The sequence below is a fragment of the Cololabis saira genome, chromosome 18 (genome assembly GCF_033807715.1).
Source record: "Cololabis saira isolate AMF1-May2022 chromosome 18, fColSai1.1, whole genome shotgun sequence".
Lineage (NCBI taxonomy): Eukaryota > Metazoa > Chordata > Actinopteri > Beloniformes > Belonidae > Cololabis > Cololabis saira.
This window is the reverse complement of record NC_084604.1, coordinates 21,186,422-21,208,844: the sequence shown is the minus strand read 5'-3', so window position 1 is coordinate 21,208,844 and position 22,423 is coordinate 21,186,422. Positions and strand designations below refer to the sequence as shown.

The 22,423-nt window shown below is 40.7% G+C and overlaps 1 protein-coding gene across 1 annotated transcript in view; it reads left to right on the top strand.

Annotated features, from left to right (window-relative positions):
- Positions 1–859: 859 nt before the first annotated feature.
- Positions 860–22,423, top strand: part of LOC133464797 (apolipoprotein B-100-like) — a 47,442-nt gene continuing 25,878 nt past the window's right edge. The window contains 28 exon segments of the mRNA XM_061746984.1: positions 860–975; positions 1,278–1,322; positions 1,924–2,036; positions 2,127–2,272; positions 2,412–2,562; positions 2,982–3,134; positions 3,369–3,493; positions 4,289–4,374; positions 4,476–4,926; positions 5,018–5,135; positions 5,222–5,368; positions 5,476–5,687; positions 5,777–5,984; positions 6,111–6,284; positions 6,375–6,578; positions 6,683–6,850; positions 6,975–7,180; positions 7,400–7,573; positions 7,684–7,808; positions 7,918–8,119; positions 8,234–8,406; positions 8,503–8,678; positions 8,768–8,883; positions 9,005–9,378; positions 9,492–14,188; positions 14,302–15,417; positions 19,170–20,037; positions 20,040–20,094. Coding sequence (XP_061602968.1) covers positions 921–975; positions 1,278–1,322; positions 1,924–2,036; positions 2,127–2,272; positions 2,412–2,562; positions 2,982–3,134; positions 3,369–3,493; positions 4,289–4,374; positions 4,476–4,926; positions 5,018–5,135; positions 5,222–5,368; positions 5,476–5,687; positions 5,777–5,984; positions 6,111–6,284; positions 6,375–6,578; positions 6,683–6,850; positions 6,975–7,180; positions 7,400–7,573; positions 7,684–7,808; positions 7,918–8,119; positions 8,234–8,406; positions 8,503–8,678; positions 8,768–8,883; positions 9,005–9,378; positions 9,492–14,188; positions 14,302–15,417; positions 19,170–20,037; positions 20,040–20,094 — 10,838 coding nt within the window. The 5' untranslated portion in view covers positions 860–920.

The window sequence follows — 22,423 nt, the reverse complement described above, 5'->3', positions numbered from 1 at the left end:
ATGTGACCATGTGGCATGTTTAAAGGCTGCTATCATTTAAATCGTCATACATTTCCTTACACTTTTGTAATCTAAAATGAATTTCGCTCAATCCAGCGCTTCGCAACATATGTCAATAACACTCTCAGAGCAGCAGCCGATGACTCAGGTTTCGATTCAGCCTCGGTAGTCTTCAGATTCTGGCTGTCATGGGGCAAAGGTTGATTTAGCTTTCTGTAAAATGCTTGTGTTTTGTATTATTTGGTGTTGCTTCAATAACATAACAGTTGCTCTAGAAATATTCAGTGAACTGGAGAAGTACAGTTTGATTTTTTTTTGGTACTGGCTGAAAAACATTTTTAAACATTGAATCATAACTTTTAAACTGTTCAAGAAGCATCTGTTCACTTATTTGATTACAATAGGCTTTTAACATTTGAAATGGAAAAATAAAAATAAAAAGAAGAATTAGGCTACAGTAAAAAGAAAAAAAAAATCTGATAAATGTGTTTGTGTGCCCCAGTTTGCACAACAAGCAATAAAAGTTAGTGATTGACATTTATCTGATTATAAACTGCTGGGGTTTCTTAATTTATAATATAAAGGTACAAAAACATGTTATTTCTTTTGTTCTCAATTAAGATTACTGTGATGTAATTTTATATTCTTTGCTTTTGAGCACAAAACATTTCAAATCCCGCAAATAAAAAAGAAGGAGTCATTAGACACAATTGCTGACCACCCCCACCCAGAGCTGACAATCTTTAAACCTTTGGACTGCCACAAGGGCTGCTCTTTGGAACCAGGACAACATATCTACAAGTCTCAGAAATTACCTACAGTAAAACTGTTGGTCTATAAAAGCCTTGAGACACAAGCTTATAGATTAGTCTTCAGAGAAAGAGGGAGACTCTCCTAGACTTGCCAGAGCTCAGCCCATCATGTCGGGTGCCAAGCTCTGCCTGTTGCTGCTTCTGGGCACGTACACGCAAGCCCGTAAGTACCATGCTATTTATTTTGAAGATGAATTAATTTTAGAGAATCTTTTTGTATTTTCGAAGAAAATTTCTTAGAGGAAATGTGGATGTCTTAGCGTGGAAAAATATGTGCCATTTGTGTCAGGATTAATTGATGTGGAAGTTTCATTCCTAAATAATGTTAGGACAAAATAAACACCAATAATGCCTTAAAATTATAGCAAATGTTACATCATTGTATTATTTACATGATACTTCAATTTCATATTGAAAAGAAGATTATGTTTCTTTAACAAAAAAAAAAAAATGTCATCTTCACAGAGCAAGATGTGGGAAGTGTTGAGGAGCAATCTCCGGTTTGCTCTTGTGAGTCTTTATTTCTTTTTTAATCTTCATCTGTCATTGCTTTGGACATTTAACATGATGTGGTTCAACTGGTTTAACAGAATTAGGGAAACTGCAGTATTTCTTGATGCAATTTCAAATATCTGAAAGCATGGTATAGATGATTGTTTATCATGATGTTTTTCAGCAAAGTGCTATATTTCCCTGTATGAAGATCAGGTTTAACCTGATGTAAAATTGTATACCCAAACTTCAGAATATCTACCTTAATGCATGTTAATATAATACTTTTTTTTTATCTTGTCATATTTAGTTTGTATGGGCAATGATTTTTAACTTAGGGATTTTTCCTTTTGTTATTATAATATTAAAATTACTGCCTAAACCAGAACATCCTCAACAGTCAGGAAAAGGTCCCTTTTCACTGTGATATGAATAATTTCAGTTGTATAAACAATTCAGAGTACTTGACTGCAAATTTTGGCTCAGAATTTGAATGATTTAAAAAAAAAAAACATGGCTTCAAAACAGGTTGATTAAAAAATGTTGTGTATTTTTAATGTATACATTAATATCCAAATGAAAATTATAATTTTGTAAGTGATGATTTGAATTCTTTTAGTGGCCAAAAGATATAGAAACTTCCGACAGTACGTGTACAACTACGAAGCCGAGACCTTCAACAGTGTAAACGGAGCTACAAATGTTAAGAGTGGCCCCAAGATCTCCTGCACAGTAAGTCTCATCGCCATCGATAAAAGAGAGCAATCATGATTATAGATATAAAACAGACGTGCCAACAAATGTGTTTAATGTGCTGCACAGGTTGAGGTTGATGTACCCCACACATGTAGCTTCGTCATCCGCACAACAGAGTGCTCCCTGAATGAGCTCACCGATCTGAGTGATGACGGGAAACTTGTGTATCGTCCTGCTGCGGGAGCTGAAGCTTTCAAAGCTGCAATGGCCAAGTAAGCCATCACGTTATCATCCCAGGAAATATTTGTTACTGTCCCTGCTGCTCGGAGAACTGGGCTCAGTAACTGAGAGATCATAAAGAGGAGATGTCTACATGCGAGGTTGTAAGTTATTATTTGTACATCTCGACAGGAACCCTTTGAAGGTTTCAGTAGTGGATGAAGAGATGGGTGTCAAACTCTACCCTGAGGAAGATGAGCCCGCCAATATCCTGAACATCAAGAGGGGGATTGTCTCTGCTCTCATGGTACCTGAAATAGATGAGATGAAGATCAAACAAATGGTAACTACTTTTCTTATTTCACTTGTTTTTTTTGTTTTTTTTTTATACCAGTTTAAAGGTACCATCTAGTTTACAACATTTGGAGTTGGATTCTGTTTGTGACGCTGTCATGTACAAATAAACTGGTTACACAATGAGCAGATAAGCTGTCCTAATCACATGTGCCAAAATCCACTTCTGAAGCATCGTGTTCTCACCGTGACAATCTTCAGGTGCCGGTCAAAGTTCTAGATAACTTTATCTCGCTAGTGGCATCACCTGCTCCCATAATGAAATCCAATCCTTTCCTGCTCATTGATTATCTGATATGTGGTGATAACGAAGGACAGAAGACACGTTCACAGCTCCAACACTTCTAGCTTTGTTTTTGAGATGTTCCAAATATCTTGAGTATTGATGAAGCCTCTCTTCACTTTCAGGAAACCATGCTTGGATGGTGCCCCAGTGACATCACAGTCAATTCCATGGAGGACATTGCCACTGATGTGACCATCAACAGGGATCTGTCCAAATGTGACATGTTTGCCGCTCGCAGTGAATACACCAGTCCTCTGGCCCTCATCTCTGGGATGGTGAGAGCTCCATCATTACAAACTCTAAACATCATCCCTCATTTCTCATTTCAAGACAACAAAAGTTAATTAAAGTCAGAGAGTACACACACTTACTTTAGTCATGCCATATGCAATAACTAACATTTTCTTGACATAAGAACGAAAACAAGCTATCAATCTTGTCAAATATACCCAAACTCTTCTCACCACCTCACAAAAACACACATTGTGTCGTGGTCTTTCTACTTGCAGACCTACCCACTTTCCAAGATGATCAGCAGCACTCAGACCTGTAACTACCAGTTTGACAACCAAAAGCAGCACGTGACCAGCGGATCCTGCACAGAGAAACACATCTACCTGCCCTTCTCCTACAAGTAGGTTTTGAAAGAATTCAACAACTTTTCATTTCATTTTTATTTATTCCGATCATGGAAATATGCAAACAAAAGAAAGAAACAAGTAAAATGACAACACAATCAAAAGCATATTCCATAACCAGAAAGGAGCAGGAAGAAGAAAATCTTAATATACCTGCCCCTCCCTCAAAACAAATTGAACAATAATAACAGATGGTCTGCTAAATTACTTAGTTAATATCACAAGGAAAGAAAAACAAAAAAATCAAAGATAGATTGTCTGTTTCCATATGCATATAATATACATTTTGACTATTTCATCCATACATTTGCTATTTTTTTCTCTTTAAATTTCTTTTTAAACTGAAATATGTTTATACAGCCCTTTAAATCATAATATAATGAATTCCATAATAATAATAATAATCCTGAATTCCAACAATTGAAACGCTCATCTGCTTTAAAGTTGTTCGGGCAAATAAATGTTTAAAATTAAATTTTCTACGACTATCTTCATTATTTGAACTAAAAATAAACATGTATTGTAAGTTTTCTGGTAATGCTTTACATTTAGCTGTGTACATGATTGTGAGTGTCTGTAACTTGACTAAATCATCGAGTTTCAGTAATCTTGATTCAAAAAATAATCTTTTGGTGTTCTCTGTAATGCGTATTTTGTGGCACGTTTAAGGGTATCTTTCTCTTAAACACGCCTTTGAAACTATTTTTCCTTTCTGTATTTTTAGATACTTTCTGTGCAAATAATTTCTGTGACAGATATTAACACTTGTTATAACATCCTTTTGCAAACAGGGATGAGTATGGAATTTCTACAGTGGTGAAACAGACTGTGACTCTGAGAGAAACTACCAAGATCAATGACAGAATCTTTGACTTCGGTGAGTCCTTCAATGTTTAGAATACGAGATGAAAACTCTTCATGGTGTGTCAAACATCCAGAGCCTCCTATAACTATTGTTTGTGCTATAATTCCTTACAGATGAGGCAAACAGGAGGTACCTGGGCATGGATGTCGTTGAAGACAAGTCCATAGTGCAGAGCAAAGATGCTGTTATTACCGCAATGCAGAAGCTGAACACTCTGTCCCAGACGACCGAGCGTGAGGAGCGTGCCGGGATCTTCCACAAACTTGTCTCTGAGCTTCGGGGCCTGAAAGCTGACTTGCTGACCTCCATTACTGAAGAGATGACAGACATCTCCACCTCTCTGACATGGCAAGCTCTGGCTCAGTGTGGCACCCCAGAATGCACCAGTGCCATGCTAAGCATGCTCAGGACCTTCCAGGCTGATGCTCTTGAGGTTGATGCCGTTGTATATGCTCTGGGGCTGCTGCATAAACCCTCCCCCCTGATGGTGAAAGATTTGTTGTCAATGGCTCAGTACAAGCAGAGCAAACCCATCATGTATGCCTTGAGTCATGTAACCAGGAGGTAAGAGAAGACAATCTCAGGAAAAGTAATCCTCAACACTGCTTCTGCTGTAAACTGGTTGCTTATCACTAATGTTTACATTTGTCTGTAGACTGTACATCTCTGAAGGACTCAGCACCCCAGAGATCACTGCTGTCTCCGAGTTTATGGCTTCCATTCTGGGTGCAGACTGTTCCGGGGATAAAGAGCTGACCTTCCTGGCTTTACGTGTAGGTTATTGGTTCTCGGATGAAATATTTATTTAACTGCTTCCATTTCTATGAAATTCCTGATTTTTCTGTGCTACTCTATCCAGGTTGTTGGTAACATGGGAGATGCAATGGAGGATGCTAACCCTGCTATTAAGACCACCCTGCTGAAGTGCATGAGACAGCCACTAACCACTTTGTCCGTGCAGCTGGCTGCCATCCAGGCTTTTAGGCGCATGTCTGTGACTGATGAGGTAGAGCAAGTAAACACTTCCCTGGTTTTCCATTCGTGTAACGTTTCCAATCATATGGTAACAAATTGTGACTATGGAAATAAAATTGCTGTTGTTATTCTGTCCAGGTCCGCTCCAACCTCCAGAAGGTCAGCCAGTACCCCAAGGGTGCTGTGCAGAAGCGTCTGGCAGCTTATCTGATTCTCATGAAGGACCCCCAGGACAGTGACATGGACATGCTGAAGAAGCTGCTCACGCAGGAGCAAAACACACAGATTAAGGCTTTTGTGTCCTCCCATATCTACAACATCATCTCCTCAACTAATTCAGAGACTGCAAGGTGAGAATATCAATTATCTTACTAAAGTATTGTGCTGATTTCAGGAACCACCTATTTGCATAAGTGTAATTGTTCTACTTTTACCTCAGCCTCCGTGAGAGGATAATGGCTGCCCTGCAGGACACTGACGTTGCCACCCATAGTGACTACACAACAAAGTCTCGCAACTACAAGCTAGATGTGGAATATGGGAGAATGCAAGGCAATGTCATTTTTGATCCCAGCAACCAGTTGCCAAGGGAAGTCTTGCTGGAAACTACTCTGGAAGCTTTTGGCTACAGCATGGATATCTGGGAGGTTTGTGTGACACAATAAGTTTGTTTCGTTGAACTCAGTTTGGCCGTTCATATCCGCGTAACCCTGATAATAAGATACATTTGCACTTTTTTATTTATTTCTATTTGTTGTATCATTTTCCTGTAGGTTGGAATGGAGGGAAAGGGTCTTGAGCCAACCATCGAGGCTTTGTTTGGACAGAATGGTTTCTTCCCTGACACTGTGTCCAAGGCTCTGTACTGGGCTGAAGACAAAATGCCACCAAAGGTCAGAGAGGTTCTGAAGAAATGGATGGCTCCCCTTAAATCAGAAGGCCAGAAGGTATGTCAATATTTATGTTAAGCACAGCCTGTATTACTTCATGATTTCCACTGCGTGCACCATAATAACAAAATGTTAATTTGGTGTAAGGTCCCTGAAAATCTTGTCAGAGAGATTGCTCGCAACTTCAACAAGCTGGTCAGTGATCTGCAGAGTCAAGAGACCCCAGAGGCGATGGCTTACCTGAGAATCATGGGAGCTGAGCTTGGCTACATCAAGGGCAACGAATTGAAGTCCATTGCTGAAAATGCAATAATGTATGGAGAGATTTTGATGAAGATAATTCCTACCGAGGTATGGTTCCATTTTCCCTTTCTTCATGGCTGTCAATGTATTTACTTTTATTTATATAAATATATATATGCAACAACTATTATAATGTTGTTTCTCTCTATCAGACCATAAGTAATCTGATGTCGCGCACCGACAACGAGATGTTTGCCCACTACATCTTCATGGACAACAAATTCACCATGCCGACCTCATCTGGCTTGCCTCTGACGTTTGCTCTGTCTGGTACATTTGCTCCCGGGGCAAAAGGAGGCCTTAACAGGGCTCCAAGCATGGTAACTTTGCACATCTTTGTGCTCAAAAAATCTAACCTCTGTGATGGTTTTAAATATGTGGAAGTGGAAGTTTCTTTAATTTTTGCAATCTCTAAACTTTTGTGTGATCTGTTATTATTTACAGAAGGAGCTGGTGTTCAGTCCTTCTGTCGGTGTTGAGTTCATAACTCAGATGGGAATCCACATGCCAGACTTCACTGTCTCCAGCATTGAAATGCATACCAACTTGTATCATGAGAGCGCTCTCAATGCCAAGATCACCATGGAGCAGAACCAAATCAAGCTCTCCATCCCTGCTCCAACAGGAACCACTAGATTTTTCAGAATCAGGTAACAAAAATCAGGAATCATAAGCAGATTTTATGTTTCTTTATTTAACATAACTCAATCTCAGTGAAAAGTAAATTTTATTGTTTAATAGTGAGTGTTATTATGATGTCTAGAGCCTGATTGCATTGTATGAGTTCTTGTATGCAGGATGTTCTGATATCAGAGGATAAAATAAAACTGATTTTGTTGTTATTTTTCTTTTTCTTTTTATCAAAATAGCAATAAAGTCTTTATTATGGGTGGTGGTGGACTGGCCGCTATGATCCCAGCCCTTGAAGGCGAAACAAACTGCAATCCTCTGTTCTCTGGAGTCAAATACTGCCTTAAAAAACTTCAGGGTAGACCACGTGACCAGACTGCTGCTCCTTATTTCCCCCTGAATGGAGAAACAAAGTAGGTTGTACGTCGAAGAGTCCATGCTCTTCATCTGTAGTTATACAACTAGACTGTGGAGTACTATTTAAATTTAATATGAACACTCATGAAATACTTTGTCTCTGTAGGTTTGCTATTGACATCAAGCCTACTGAAGAAGTGTCCGAGTACACAGCCACACTTGCCTACGATCTCCTCAGTGAAGGAAGTGATCAGAAAGTTGATTCCTTGAAGATTTCCCTGAGAGCTGAGGGTATGAGTAACATATTTGGGGGAATAACATTCATTTTAACTTGGTAAAGTTATATCGATCATAAATATAAATAAATAAATCTTATTTTATTTTTAATTTCTGCTTTCAGGTGCTCAGGCCTCAGAAGCTACAGCCACCATGAAATACAATAGAAACATGAATGTCTTCACCACTCAAGTCCAGATACCCGACTTTGATGTTGAGATGGGTGCTAAAATTGGCATGGCGGAAAACACTGCAACAGGAAAATCCATCATCTTTGAGCTCTCCAACAAGAACGTGCCCCAGCTCTCTCTGATTGGCCGTGCCAAGTCAGTAAACCTATTCAAACACTAATAAAAATGTATCGTACTTAAAGCTAGACACTGTAATTCCACTATTGTCAGCAACAGTTTTTTGAACATGCAGGAAATTATTTGTTACAGGCTTCAGGCCATGACTGATGGCATGCTGGAAGTTCAGCTTTTGGTTCCCGCCCTCAAAACCGATGCCACTGTCAGCACTACTTTTAGCAAAGCAGAGGGAATCACCATGCAGATCAAAAGTGATGTCAGTCTTCCGGAGATCTCCTCTATTCAGGCAGTCACTTTCAAATATGGTATGTTTGTTAAAATGCCACACCAATTACCATCAAAGACTGACAATCTCACACTTTAGCATAATATTAATATGTAAAACCTTTTCCCAATCTTAGGCAAAGAGCAAGCTGAGGTTCATCTGATGTCCAACATGAACGCTGATACTAAGATTCCAGTGCAGTACACTGAAGATCTCCAGGGATGGCTCAGGCGGGTTGCAGAAGATGTCATGGACCAGCAGGTCATTAAAACAGATATGAAAGTACGACACATCCTTAACAAAGGAATTGAGGTAAATAATATAATTAGAGCAAATATGTTTACAGACACAGGCTCGGTTCTTCTTCAGTTCACATCATGAGATTATTTTTTCATTATTAGGCCAGCATCAACTGGATTGACAAGATCTCAACTGATGTTCCTCAAATTCAAAATCTGAGAGAGAGCATTGCAAGAATGGAAATGCCAACAGTACCTGAAAACCTGTTCATGAATCTGTGAGTACATCTAAATAAGCACATACAAAAATGATCAACTTTATGCTTAATACATCATAAACTGGATATTATGTGTGCATTTGTAAGTCTAACATATGTTCTGTTTTCATCATTTTTCCAGTGAAAGCACATTCACATACCAGTTCAACCAAAACCACCTTACAGTGAGTGTTCCTCTGCCTCTTGGAGGAAAATCATCTGAGGAGCTAAGGATACCTGCTGTTGTCACCTCCCCACAAATTTCCTTGCCTCAGTTGGGCTTTGAGCTTGCCCCACGCGAGATCCCAATCCCAGCTTTTACCATCCCCTCTGAATATGATGTCACTCTGCCCCTGATGGGAATGATGGAAGTGTCTGCCAAGGTCAACAGCAACTATTATCTCTGGGAGGGAAAGATTATTGCCGGCAACAACACTGCAGAGTCTCCTAACTACGTGGCAAAGATCCAAATCACAGCTGACAGTCCAATCAAACTTCTCTCCTTCTCAGCTGATGGTAATTCAGTTCAAGTTCAAGTCTGCAATATTTACACACTTGTTATTTAAGATTGCATTAACATAATAAAAGTTCAAGCTAACTTCCATTTCAATTTTTTTTCTGTTTGACAGGAGCCACCAAAATCACTGACACCGCAGAGAAAACTATTGAAGTAACACTGGATGGATCCCTGAAACACATGCTCATGAATACAGGTTTTACTGTGCTGGAAAGCTTTGCTGTCACAGATAATTTGCTGACAACAGGTCGGTACCACATGTATGCTAATGCACCTGTGGGTCTAGAAACATCCATGACCATTACCACCCAGGGCTCCCTGGACTCCAACAAGCTCATTGGAGACATTAACTCAGATGGAACTGTAACTATTGGTCCCATGGTCGCCACCACCACCTACCTCCACAAGTTCTCAGTTGAGCCGGCCAAGAAAGAAGCAAAAATGGAGAGTGCACTGAGTGTGATCTCTGACATGCTCCGACTTTCAAACAAGATTAAGACATCATATGAAAATCAGGAATATCTATTTGAGTTTGACACCAACATGGACAGTGAGCCCATCAAACACTCCACCAAAACAAATCTTGGCTACAAGGATGTGAAGCTCACCATCCAGTCTGTTTCTACGACCAAAGCTGATAAGAAGATGCTTCGTAGCCATATAGAGTTGTCTGCCTCTCAAGAACAAGCCAGCCTTAGGATAGAAAACCAAGCTGATGATACACAGAACCGTGCCTACTCTTTGCTTACTGGAGCCATGAACCCATCTGGCTTGGAAATCAATGCTGATGCCTCCATAAACATCTTCTCAAGCCTTGCTTCCCACAAAGCAACCTTGGCACTGAACACAAATGGCCTCACCACCAGTTGTACAACGACAGCCCAGCACAGCCCGGTGACATTCGAGAATATTTTCCACGGTGGAGTCGAGAGGTCTGGTGCCACCTTGTCTCTTACAACAAAGGGAGCGATTCAAGACAAAAAAGCGGAACTCAATGTTGAGGGAAAGCTGGCAAGCACAGAGGTCTATCTCAACAGCATGTTTAAGGGAAATGTCTTTGACCTCAACACCAGAAACAGAGTTAACCTCAGACTGAATGAAGATGGCTTGATCATCTCTAACAACTTGGTTGGATCTTTCAGTGAAATGAGGACCGAAAATACCAATTCACTGTCTCTTACTCTAAAATCATTTACCCTCCACACCAAGACAGACAACTTCCTTGACGCGAGCAACTCTTACATGCATGACATCACAGTCAACGCGGAACGTCTCACTGCCTCAGTTGTTGTGAAAAATGACCTGAAAGTGTTGGCAGTTAACTTTGTGAATGATGCTCTGTTCAAGATAGAACCCTACAACATGGAGCTGGCTGGAACCCTGATGGGAACCTTCTCAGAGGAAGAGCTCAAGCACACTTATGAAATCAAGTTTGTTGACATGATCTTGTCTGCAAAGTGCAACGCCAATGGAAAACTGCTGGGATCCCACTTGACACGTGCCTCTGACCTAGAGGTTGCTGGACTCTCTGTGAAGTTCAACGATGCGGTAACCTTTAACTCACCATCCCTTCGTCTGGACAACACTATCAAATTTTCTGCAGAACCCTTCAATCTGAACATTGATGCCATTTTCAATTCCAATGGTGGAGTGTATCTGTATGGCAGGCAGAGTGGTGAACTATACAGCAAATTCCTCCTGAAAGCTGAACCCACATTGTTTACACAGTCATTTGAGTACAGAGGTTCAACCAGCCATGAAATGGAAGGCAGACCAACCATCAAAACCAACATGGACAACAAGTTCAACAGCATGCTGAGCCTCCAAGAGCAAAGTGTCACACTAAAGATGATATCCACAGTAAATGACCACACTTTTGACCAAGATGTGAGTGCCTATAACAATGCACAGAAGATGGGTATTGAAATGAGAGGGGCAGTCTCAACTCCTCTCCTCGGTGAGACCAGCCAAGATTACGCCATCTCTGGATTTGTGAAATATGATAAAAACAGTGAGAGCCAATACATCCAGATCCCGTTCATTGAGCATCTCCCTGCAGTCATTGAAAATGTGAAGACCACAATGATCAACCTGATGGACCAGGGAATCGAGATGATGACAGACATCAACACCAGGTATCAGATCAGTACAACATTCCAAAGCAAAGTTGCAGAACTGAAAGAGGTCATTGACAATTTTGACTACAATCTTTTTGTCCAAGACCTGAGAAGATTCATCGGCTATGTGGAGAATTTCATTGCCGACCTGACAGCCAGGTTCCCATCTGACAAAGTCATTAATGTGCTGAAATCTATCAAAGAAAATGTCCAGGCCACAATTAAGACATATAACATTCCAAACAGGTTCAGGGCAGTTTATACCAAAGTAGAAGAGTTTCTCTCCAACTATGAAATTGAAAAAATGATTGGAGCCTTCATGGATGAGGTTGTTAAAATGATGAAGCAGTATCAGGTCAGAGAGAAGATTCAGCATGTGTTTGACACTCTTCAGTCAATCGACATCCAGCCTCTGCTGACAAAAATGATGGTCCCTATTCAAGACCTTGTGAATGAGCTGTATGCCTTCGACTTCAAACAGCTGATCGATGACATGAGCAACTATGTCATGAGAATGATCCAGAACATCAGATCTTTTGATTACGAGACCTTCGCTTTGGCGCTAAAAGAAAACGTGGCAGAGATGACTAAGATCCCATGCTTTGGAAAAGTTTACGGTGAGTTCAAAGTTACCTCACCTCATTACAGACTCACGACCACTGCTGACCTGGAGAACACCACAACTACATCAGTCACACCAGAGTTCAAAATTAACCTAAATTCACAGGCTGAGTCTACTTTGAAAATCCTTGACTTCACCCTGGATGCCACTGCACATTTTGCTATTCCTGAGATGAGCCATTTGTCCATCTTTGAGAGCATCAAGGCTGATCAGTCATCTTTTACACTTGACCACGAAGCGAGAATGAATCTTTATGGGCTAACAGCTCAAGCTTCTGCTGAAACTACTGCAAAAGCCAAAACAGAGCTTTACACTGCAGAGTTTGTCAATAGTGCCTCCTTTGGCTTGGAAAATGGGATTTCTGGCAAAATGAAGACTGACTACAAACATGACCTCAACATGCCAGCCCTGAAACTTATCAGTGAAGCAGTAATAAGTCAAAAGACTTTCTTCGGACTTGAAGATGCCACCATCCGTTTGACCTTTAACAACATGGCCAATGACAAATATACAATTCGGGACTTTAAAGATGAGGCAACCCACAAGAGTCACATGGAAGTGGTCATGGATCTCCACACAACCAAAATTACCTTCACTGGTGAAACAGGCAGCAACCACCTAAAGATGAATCAAAATGTCATCGCTGATATTTGCATTTTCCGCCATGTCATTATTGAGGCCAAGGCTGAGACTGAAACACCGTTCATGAAGAGTAGTGTTGCAGAGTTCAAGTTTCACGCTAAAGCTGAGGATATGAAAATTGATTTCACTGCCTCTCATAATGCAGAGCTGGCTGGTCCAATTGAAGGAACTCTCTCAAGCTCTGCTCTCACCCTGATCACACCTTCAGAGCTCACCTTTGATACAAAGAATAAGGGAAATGCCAAAGTTCGTCTTCCCTTCAGGCTGAGAGGAAAAATAGATCTCCAGAATGATGTCGCCTTTACCCTGAACTCTGACGTGCAACAAACAAGCTGGACAGGTCTGGCGAGATTCAATCAGTACAAATACTCCCATTACTTCTCCATGGACAATGGTGATCAAGAAATAATTATAGATTCCCAAATCAAGGGAGAAGCAGATCTAGATGTGCTGAAGGAACGTATCACCATTCCTGCAATAACTCTGCCATTTGTTGGTATGAAAACACCTAGAGTGGAAGACTACTCACTGTGGGAAGACACTGGCCTTAGCTACCTCCTGATCACAACTCAGCAGACATTTGACATGAACTCCAAGCTGAAGTACATTAAGAACGCTGATATCATCGCCATTGAAATTGATGTGGAGCCATTGATTGATGCCATTAATACCAACATGAAAGCACTGCACAACACAGCACTCATCGGCAAAGATAAGGCTGCTGTCATCCTTGCTTCGTCTTATGGCAGAGCAAAGGCACAGTATGAGAAATACAGCAGTGAGTTACCTAAGACTGTCACAGTCCCTGCCTATAGAGTTCCAGTGATGAATGTTGAAATGTCATCATTTACTATTCCCCTCCCTGATGCCACTCTTATCACAATGCCTGCCTTGGATGTTCCAGATGTGCTCAACCAGCTGACAATTCCAAAAATCACTCTCCCCAAATTCCAGAGCATCAAGATTCCAGCAATGGGTGATTTGATTTATGAGTTTCAAGTGAAAACTGCAGTAATCCTGCTAAAAACTGATGCTAGCATGCTCAACAAAGATGGCCTCAAGATCAAACTCGATGCCTCCTCAACCTCTGAGTTTAGAATTCTGAATGGAGAAATTAAGGGCCACACCAATGTGAATACAGTCGGTGGATTGGAAATGGTCTCTGCCCTATCTGTCATACATTCCGTGCTTGAGGGAAACCATGAGAGCACCATCACCTTAAGCTCTCAAAAGGTTGATGCCTTCGCAGCCAATTCAGCAAAGGTCAATCTACCTTCTCAGTCTATGGAAATCTACCAAGTGATTTCTAGAAATCCCACGGAAGGCTTTCTCATCTCCATGTCCACTCCATCTACGGGACTGATGGGTCTTCAAATTCAAACCAAGTCTCCAGCACAAGTGAGAGCAAGAGTCTATGGTCGTTACCCGGTAAGAGATTATTTTATTGCTAATTTGCTTTCCAACAACAGCTGATTTTGATTTTGATCTAAATTGTGTATTTACATTTCCTAATTCATATTTTTACTTGATGTTTTCAACAGACTGAACCAACAACAGACACTGATATCCTTGGTCTCCGGATGTCTGTGATTGACTCTGAAAAGCTGAACATTCAGACGACCTGGAATATGGAGATGCCATATGAGATGCTGCTGGGGCTGAAGAAACAAGTGCCTACAGCCACGAAGATTGTGTCTTATTCTGCCCGGCAGGCATCCAGAAACATCGGCAAGGTTCTTACAGTCCTTAGAGATGCATTTCTAAAGGCTAGTAAGCAGGGTGAAGTGGTATTTAACAGGGCTGTTGAAAACCTAGCTGCATTAAATCGTCCTGATGTTTTAGCAGCTGTCACAGACAAGACCAGTTTGATTCTGAATGAGTACAAAAGGAAAGTTCAACATGTTCTTGATGCTGTTGTTAAATTCCTGAGAGAGACCAAATTCCAGGTTCCTGGCTATGAAGAGAAACTATCTGGCCTGGAGATCTACCAGAAATGTAGTGCTTTTGTTGCTGATGTGTCTGAAGAGGCTGTTCAAAAGTTGCCAGAGTATTTTGCCTCCGTCTTTGCAAATGTCTTTGATCGCTTGCAAGACCTTAAGTTCAGACTTCCTGGATCTGACCGCATTGTGACTAGCAAAGAATTTCTTAATGATTTGTCGGTAGCTTTGAGGAAAATCCAGGAACAGGTGATCCTGACTGTGAGGAAACTCGGAGACATTCAGCTAGAAGATATCTTTATGAAATTCTCAGCACTCATGCAGTTTACAGTTGAACAATGTGAGAAGGTCCTTGAAATTGTAAAATCTCAGAACATAGAAAGGCTCTCCACCTTTGTGATTGATGCCTACAATGATGCCAAGAACTCTCGCGTCCTGGCCAGTGTTGTAGAGCAGTGTCTAGAGGTCCACAGAATTGTTATGGAATATCTCACAGTTGTGGCCAACAAAATCTACAGTATTGCAGATGAAATGTCAACTGAACAGCTTAAAGCTGACATCCAGTCCCGGATTGATTCATCTGTAAAAAGCATTAACACCTTCCAAAACAATGTCATTAGAACACTCCAGGAGAAAAGCAAGGATGTTGAACCATACGTGAGGGTTGGAGACAGGCAGATAGATGTTGAAATTCCATTACCAAGTGTTGACAGATTCATGTAAGTGACCATGACTGCCAAAGATACAGCATAAAAAGTGTTTAAAGTGAATATCTCTCTTTTTTCGACCAACAACACTATAATGCTACAGTAATGCATCTCATTCTTTTTGTCTCTGGGTTAGCATTAGTCCACCTAATTTCATCTACTCTTTCACAGTAGACCAACAATTGTTCTGATCTGGTTGTTTTTTCTTTGTGCCCTGACTGTTATTTAAAACATATGTGGATATCAATAAATACACTTTGTACCGCATACAGGATTTGTCTTCCTCTTTTCTGTCAGCAGAAATGCTACAGTATGATTGATGCACTTTTGTGGTTTCATTATAAAACTCAAAGCAATTCAAAAAACGTCCCTTTTAAAACGTACTCAGCACAATCCACAGTGTACACCCATCACATGCTCCACCAGTCATTTGTGTTCTCAAGTCTAAATTTAGATGAGACAAAAATAGTGTCTGTGACACTCATACTTTCTTATCATAAAGAAGGAAAAAGCATGGGCCGCTGGGGGTTGTGAACAATTGTAAAAGATAGTGATGTAATGTTACATGACAAAAATACCATTACAATTTAAAATCCTGTATACTAAATTTGGCATATGGAGACGTCAGAAAGTTGACTGTCAGAGTTTAAACACTAATCCCTCTATCACACTATACAGTGTTGAGATTTAATTTTTAATACACCCATGCATCCCCTGTTTATACCCACTTAAGCCTGTACAGGGTCAAGGGGATCTTTAATACAATGAAATATAAATGTTACCATTATGTTGTAAAGATTAAATTCATATTTTTGTAGTGAAATTAACAAATTGTAAAGGAAGATATTAGCCTTAAAACCAACCTAGCTCTATTACTGCATAGTAAGGCGTGTACATTTTGGTGTACAAAAAGATGTGAATGTAAGCAATTTTGAATGAGACTGGGATATGTGTTTAGAGCAAAATAACAAGCAGAGCTACGTCACAATAAATAACTACAGTATTTTGATACTCTGACGGGACTCAGAAATGCTGTTACACTAAAGTGATATGGTGAATCGGGTCCCTGCAGAGAAAATACATCATTTTGTCTTTGCTAGTGTGCATAAGGTCTATGAAAAAGGATTGTTGATAGGCACCTCCTCCCAGTCATGGCTACCTTGTTTTAAGTCTGAACTATTCAATAATTGTCTGCAGATGCAAAAGGAGAAGAGTCCTGCATGACCTCTGCTTCAACAACACTGCATCAGTATATAGATATTTAGGACAAAAAAAGAAAGAAAAGTGCTAAACCAGAGGCCATGAGATCTCCTTCTTTTGCATCTGTTGACAGTTGTACGTACTTATAGGTAGATGAGACCAGAATGAGATACCTGTACAAACAGTAATTTCATGTACACTTACAAAGGTAAAAATACTTTATTTTTTCTGTAGGAATCACCTACAATATATCAGCTCCTGATGAAGTATAAATCTCCACTAAATGTCTTTTGCATGTAAGGAAAATCAGTCAAAGAAATGGAAAAGTGGTGAAATGGTTTTTATTAACTTCTCCAGAACAGCACCACTTCTTCCCTTACAGTTTCCTTTGTTCCTTGCAACATTTCCACTGTTACAAAGTACCGTTCTACCACAAAAAGACTCTTACAAACAGAAACATTTGGCACAAATGTTTGTTTTTCCTCTCCGTGTTTTAGTTTAAAAAAAAAAAAAAAGAAGATGATGAAAACTGCACCAGCTGATCCATCCAACAACACTGTAAATCAGAGGCACATGAGGGGGGTACGGGTGGGAAAATTAACCAGTCCGGCACAATGCATTCCTGTCCCCAAAGTCAGTGAAAAGCCCGGCAACAGAAAGCAGAGGGGGAATGTGACTTTTACACCATCGTAACTCTGGGTGGATTTATAAAACATGCACTGTTTTAAATTTTCTTCACTGTGGTTCATTGCATAAGAGAAAAACAAAATGGTTTTTGTATCAAGGTACCATTAACAACAAACAAAAAGAACAGTAAATCCACTGGGCTTTTACCCTGGATCACCAGTGTAGCAACAACGTCTGTAATTGATGTTCATAGCTGTCATCTGAACAAGCACTCCCACCACCACGCAAGAGGACAGTTACACAACTGTGTGTAGCCGTGGACGAGCTGGGCTTATTTCACAACTATTAAACATTAATTCAAATACATTAATTTCTGTCCCAATAAGATACATTCACTGTCGTAATGGAAGACAAGATTTATATTAAGAGGATATTTTACTAATCCTAAATTAAGTTAACAACCTTCTAGAGCTTCAGAAATATTTATTTCTTCACAATTAGTTTGGAAACACCTTTTGGTTAAATTTGTTCAACTATTTTTTTTAGAAATAATCAAACCCAAAGTGAAGTGTTAAGTTGCCATCTGATGGCTCAAACCCCAAACCTGCGTTTCATTACACTTTCTTTTGAAAACTCACTTCACTGGTCAAAGCACTCCCAAGCCACACCATCTTCCTTTTAAAGACGTCACCAGCATTAACTGTAAAGGAAGTTGTAACCAAGTAGAAAATATCAAGTAGATCCTCCAAGTCACCGCAGTCTCAGAAGCAGCTGGACAAACGTACTGTATACCTCGAAAAGATTTGGCTCAAAACCACCATAGTGTTAGCCCTTTTTGTGACTGGGAAATAGGAAATCTGGGATGTCTCATGATGACTTGGAAAAAAAAAACGCAACTAGATATTTATTATCATGACTTTGTGGGATCAAATACTTTCAGGACATAGCTCAGAAAGCAGACTTGAGGGACTGTAAACTTAAGTTACTAATAGGCCTACTGTCGAGTCAAAGTGGTACAAAATGTCACCGGAAACTGTACAGAACACCAAAAATATTGACTTTTGTGAACTATGTAAGTGTCCATTATGTTGTGCATCATCACAAACTTAACACATGCGTGGTATAACACAAAATGGTGCAATTTTTTTTCCTGCTTTGCTCATTATTTCAAAGTAAAACCTTTAAATAAAAAAAAAGGTGGTGGCCTGTCAAAACACCTTTTAAGCAACAACAATGAGCAACTTAAATCTCGGCTTGAACGCAGGCCTTTGGTAAGCACATGTCCGTACAAGAAGTGGGATAAAGACAAGCTGTGGTTTGTTCTTTTTACCCCTCCAACAGTCAGACTGGGATCATGTGATCCACAAAGAGCATGCATTTTCACACAAAAGCACACTGATATCAGAGGGTATTTGGCTGTGCTCGAGTCGGGAGCGATCCGCTTGCAGCCATTGGTTTTGGTTCAGCCCAAGAATGTCTGATTTCAAAAAGAAAGAGCCCGAAAAACCAGCACGGTCACGGTCCCTGCACATGTCCAGACACAGACACCCCGGCGGAAGGAAACGTCTTTCCTGTGCGTCACAGTCACAGACACAGACATGCTGCGTTCCATTTACCTCGGAAGTCGGAAGTCGGAACTGGGAATGACGCCACAGCCGAGTTATCAGCGTTCCAGTTGCAAAGTAGGTAAACAAGTTTGTAGTTCGCATATACCACATGAAAAATGTAAATTACACTATAGCAGCATATATATGCCGAACAATACTTGTATACGACTGATTTAGTGTGACCAAAACTAGAATGAAGTGCTACGAATTTGTACAGAGCTCTCTTCTACTGTTTACAACCGGGGCAGCCATCTTGGAATGGTAACTCGGGGGTGGTGAAGACTCTCCCACTTCCCCAGTGGGAAATCCCACTTCGAGGGGCGTTCCAGTTGAAAATTCCGACTGGGAACTGGGAAATCCCCACTTCCGAGGACAAATGGAACGCGGCAACAGTCCTCCGGGACCAAAAAAGGTGGAAGAATCACATCAAAACACAGCACTTGAGGCAGCCCCCCGAAGATGTGGTTCGTTTCTGCAGAGCTGCCCGCGTTGCAGTCTCGAAAACCTCCCAGATCCCCTCCTTGGTTTTGGCTGAGCACTCCAGGTAGTCGTATGCGCCGATGCGCGCCGCCATGGCGCGGCCGTCCTCCGCCCGCACCGGCTCCAGCTTCAGCCGGGACAGCTCGCTCTTCACATGCTCGTCGTTGCGCAGGTCCTTCTTATTGGCCACTAATATGATGGGCACGTTGGGGCAGAAGTGCTTGACCTCGGGCACCCACTTTTCGGGGATGTTTTCCAGCGAGTCCGGGCTGTCCACGGAGAAGCACATGAGGATGACGTCCGTGTCCGGGTAGGAGAGCGGGCGCAGCCGGTCGTAGTCCTCCTGCCCGGCCGTGTCCCACAGAGCCAGCTGCACTTGCTTGTTTTCCACTTCTATGTCCGCCACGTACGTCTCGAACACAGTCGGGACGTACACCTCGGGAAACTCGTCTTTGCTGAATACGATGAGGAGGCAGGTTTTCCCACATGCGCCGTCGCCCACCACCACCAGCTTCTTCCTAATGTCAGCCATCCTCGGCTCCCGATGGCTCCCTATCAATCCCGGTCGATCCTCGCAGCCTCCAAAAAAAAACACAGACGTGGCTCGTTTGCTGCCCTCCCTTGCTGCTTTATAACTCTTTCTCACACAGGCACAGCCCTCTCCCGCAGGAAGCTCCCGGCCCTAAACTTCACAACCTTTACCAGTAACAACGGCGATCTCTTTATAAAGCGCAGGGTGGTTTCCTAAATATAGCAATCCAATCGGAAATAGGGAGGTGATCTCACTGTGTATGGAGGGAGAGTTGATTGGATCGCCTCGGTTTTTCCTCCAGAAGAGGTGGGTCCAGTGACTGAGCGGAACCTTCCGGCTTCAGGATCGCCCAAAAAAATAAAATCATGGTGCATGGTCGGTGTGTCACACTCAAGCTTGAATTATGGTTCTGTGTTAAATCCAGGGGCGAAAATCCCGGGGGGGGGACAGGGGGGACAAGTCCCCCCCCATTAGTAAAGCTGTCCCCCCCTAGAATAATTTGAGACAGAATTAATAATGTTGGAACAATGCAGTAGTATTTAGTAGTGATGCACCAAAATGAAAATTTGTGGCCGAAACCGAAATCGAAAATAATAATAAACAGTAAAATCTCATTACACTTAAAACAAGAGTCATCACCAGAAAAATAACTTGTTATTTGACAATTTTCACCTGTTTCAAGTAAATTTTCACTTGAAATAAGTAGAAAAATCTGCCAGTGCGACAAGATTTATCTTATAAGCAAAACAATCTTGTTCCACTGGCAGATTTTTCTACTTATTTTAAGTGAAAATCTACTTGAAACAGGTGAAAATTGTTGTTTTTTTTCCAGTGATGAGTCTTGTTTTAAGTGTAATGAGATTTTTTTAACTAAAAATGAGACATTTTAACTAGAAATAAGACAAATATTCTTGTTAAGATTTTGGGTTTTTGGTGTATTATGTCAGATGTGCAGTATTATTGCCACCTTCCACCTAATACCATTGTTTTGTATTACTCTAAGAAAGGTCTTCTGCCTGTTTGCGAGATAGAGTTGAAAATGTCAAAATGCTGTATTAAAGGAAGGCTAAAACTTTTATTCCTTGTCCCCCACTGGATTTATTCTCTAAAATTTTACTGTTTATTGTCCCCCCCAACTATGAAATGGGATTTTCGCCCCTGGTTAAATCGACGGCGTAGCCTACGGCGTAGGGCACGCGGCCTTACGCTGTAAGGTTGCGTTGGTGTAACGCGGAACCATAAATCAGCGTTCAGATTTGGTGTTATTCACAATTAAAATGGTTCCTGAATCCTGTCTGACTTCATCTTCTCCTATCCAGCACACAAAAAGGAATTTTAGTCTTTAGGGATACAATTTCATATGTTACTGAGCTGGCTGTAGACGTGAATAAGCCACAATTAACTAAACATAATATAACTACCGTAATTAATAGGAAATTGCAACCTCTATGACTTGCAATTAGGGTTGCCAACTCCTTTAAAAATAAATAAGGGACACCTCATCGGCAGGGCCGAACCCAGTTGCCTTCACCCTTCTTGGCGTGGTGAATTTTATTTTTTGCCCCTTTTTTGTGAGTGAAACGATTTTTTAACTATTTCACTCGAACCTGAATTCAATTAGATGCATATTTTTGAATGCCATGAACACATGGAAAACAAATTATTATCCAGCAATTCACTTTAATACAAAATAACAAAATGAAGTGAATAAAATAAGTATCTTTCTTAAACAGAAACCTGTCCTGCTTAACTTAAAATTGTATAAATTAATATAAAACAATAGAAAGCAAGCAGAACATCCATTCTGTAATAGTGCACATTTTTAGTGCAATAACAAAAGTGCAAACAGAAAGTTTGTAGAAAACTTGTAAACATATTTGTGCCTCAAAGGCCATGACTGTAAGCTACAGTTGTAGTAAAACAGAAAAAAATAACTTATGAACTCAACAGCTCAATGCCATTTTTCATTGGCATTTTATGACTATTTTTTGACTCTCACAGTAATACGGGACAAAGTGCGTCCCTTTTCAGCTCCATACGGGACGTGTTCTTTAGTTTATAAATACAGGACGATTCCGTTTTTCAAGGGACGGTTGGCAACCCTATTTGCAATATATAAATACATATTTAAATATCTGGTGTTAATGTCGTTCTACTTTGCTGTGAACATGAACCCTGCATAAAAAAAAAAACAAAAACAAACTACTCTTTGACTGTTACAGTCATGTTACAGTCAAAAGTTAGTCTTAAATGATAACCCCAGGTTATTAGCCCATTTAATTTTGCAGGTGAAAAGTCAGAGGATGAACCTTTTCAAAAGGTCAGTTACGCTGGTCCTGCTGCTAGTTTGTGTTAGCAACATTAGTTCAAAACAATGCTGTGCATGGTATTAAGCACATTCAGACAGCGTAGCAACCAGACACTGTAAATATTACTGGATAAATCATCCGTAAAGTCATCCATAGGTTTTCTGAAGAGCAGCTCTCAGGTCACTTTTTGCTTGTGGGGCCGTGATCTAAATGGGCCAAACAAGCAATTCCGGGAAGCCAACTGGAACATGCCCACCTTACGTA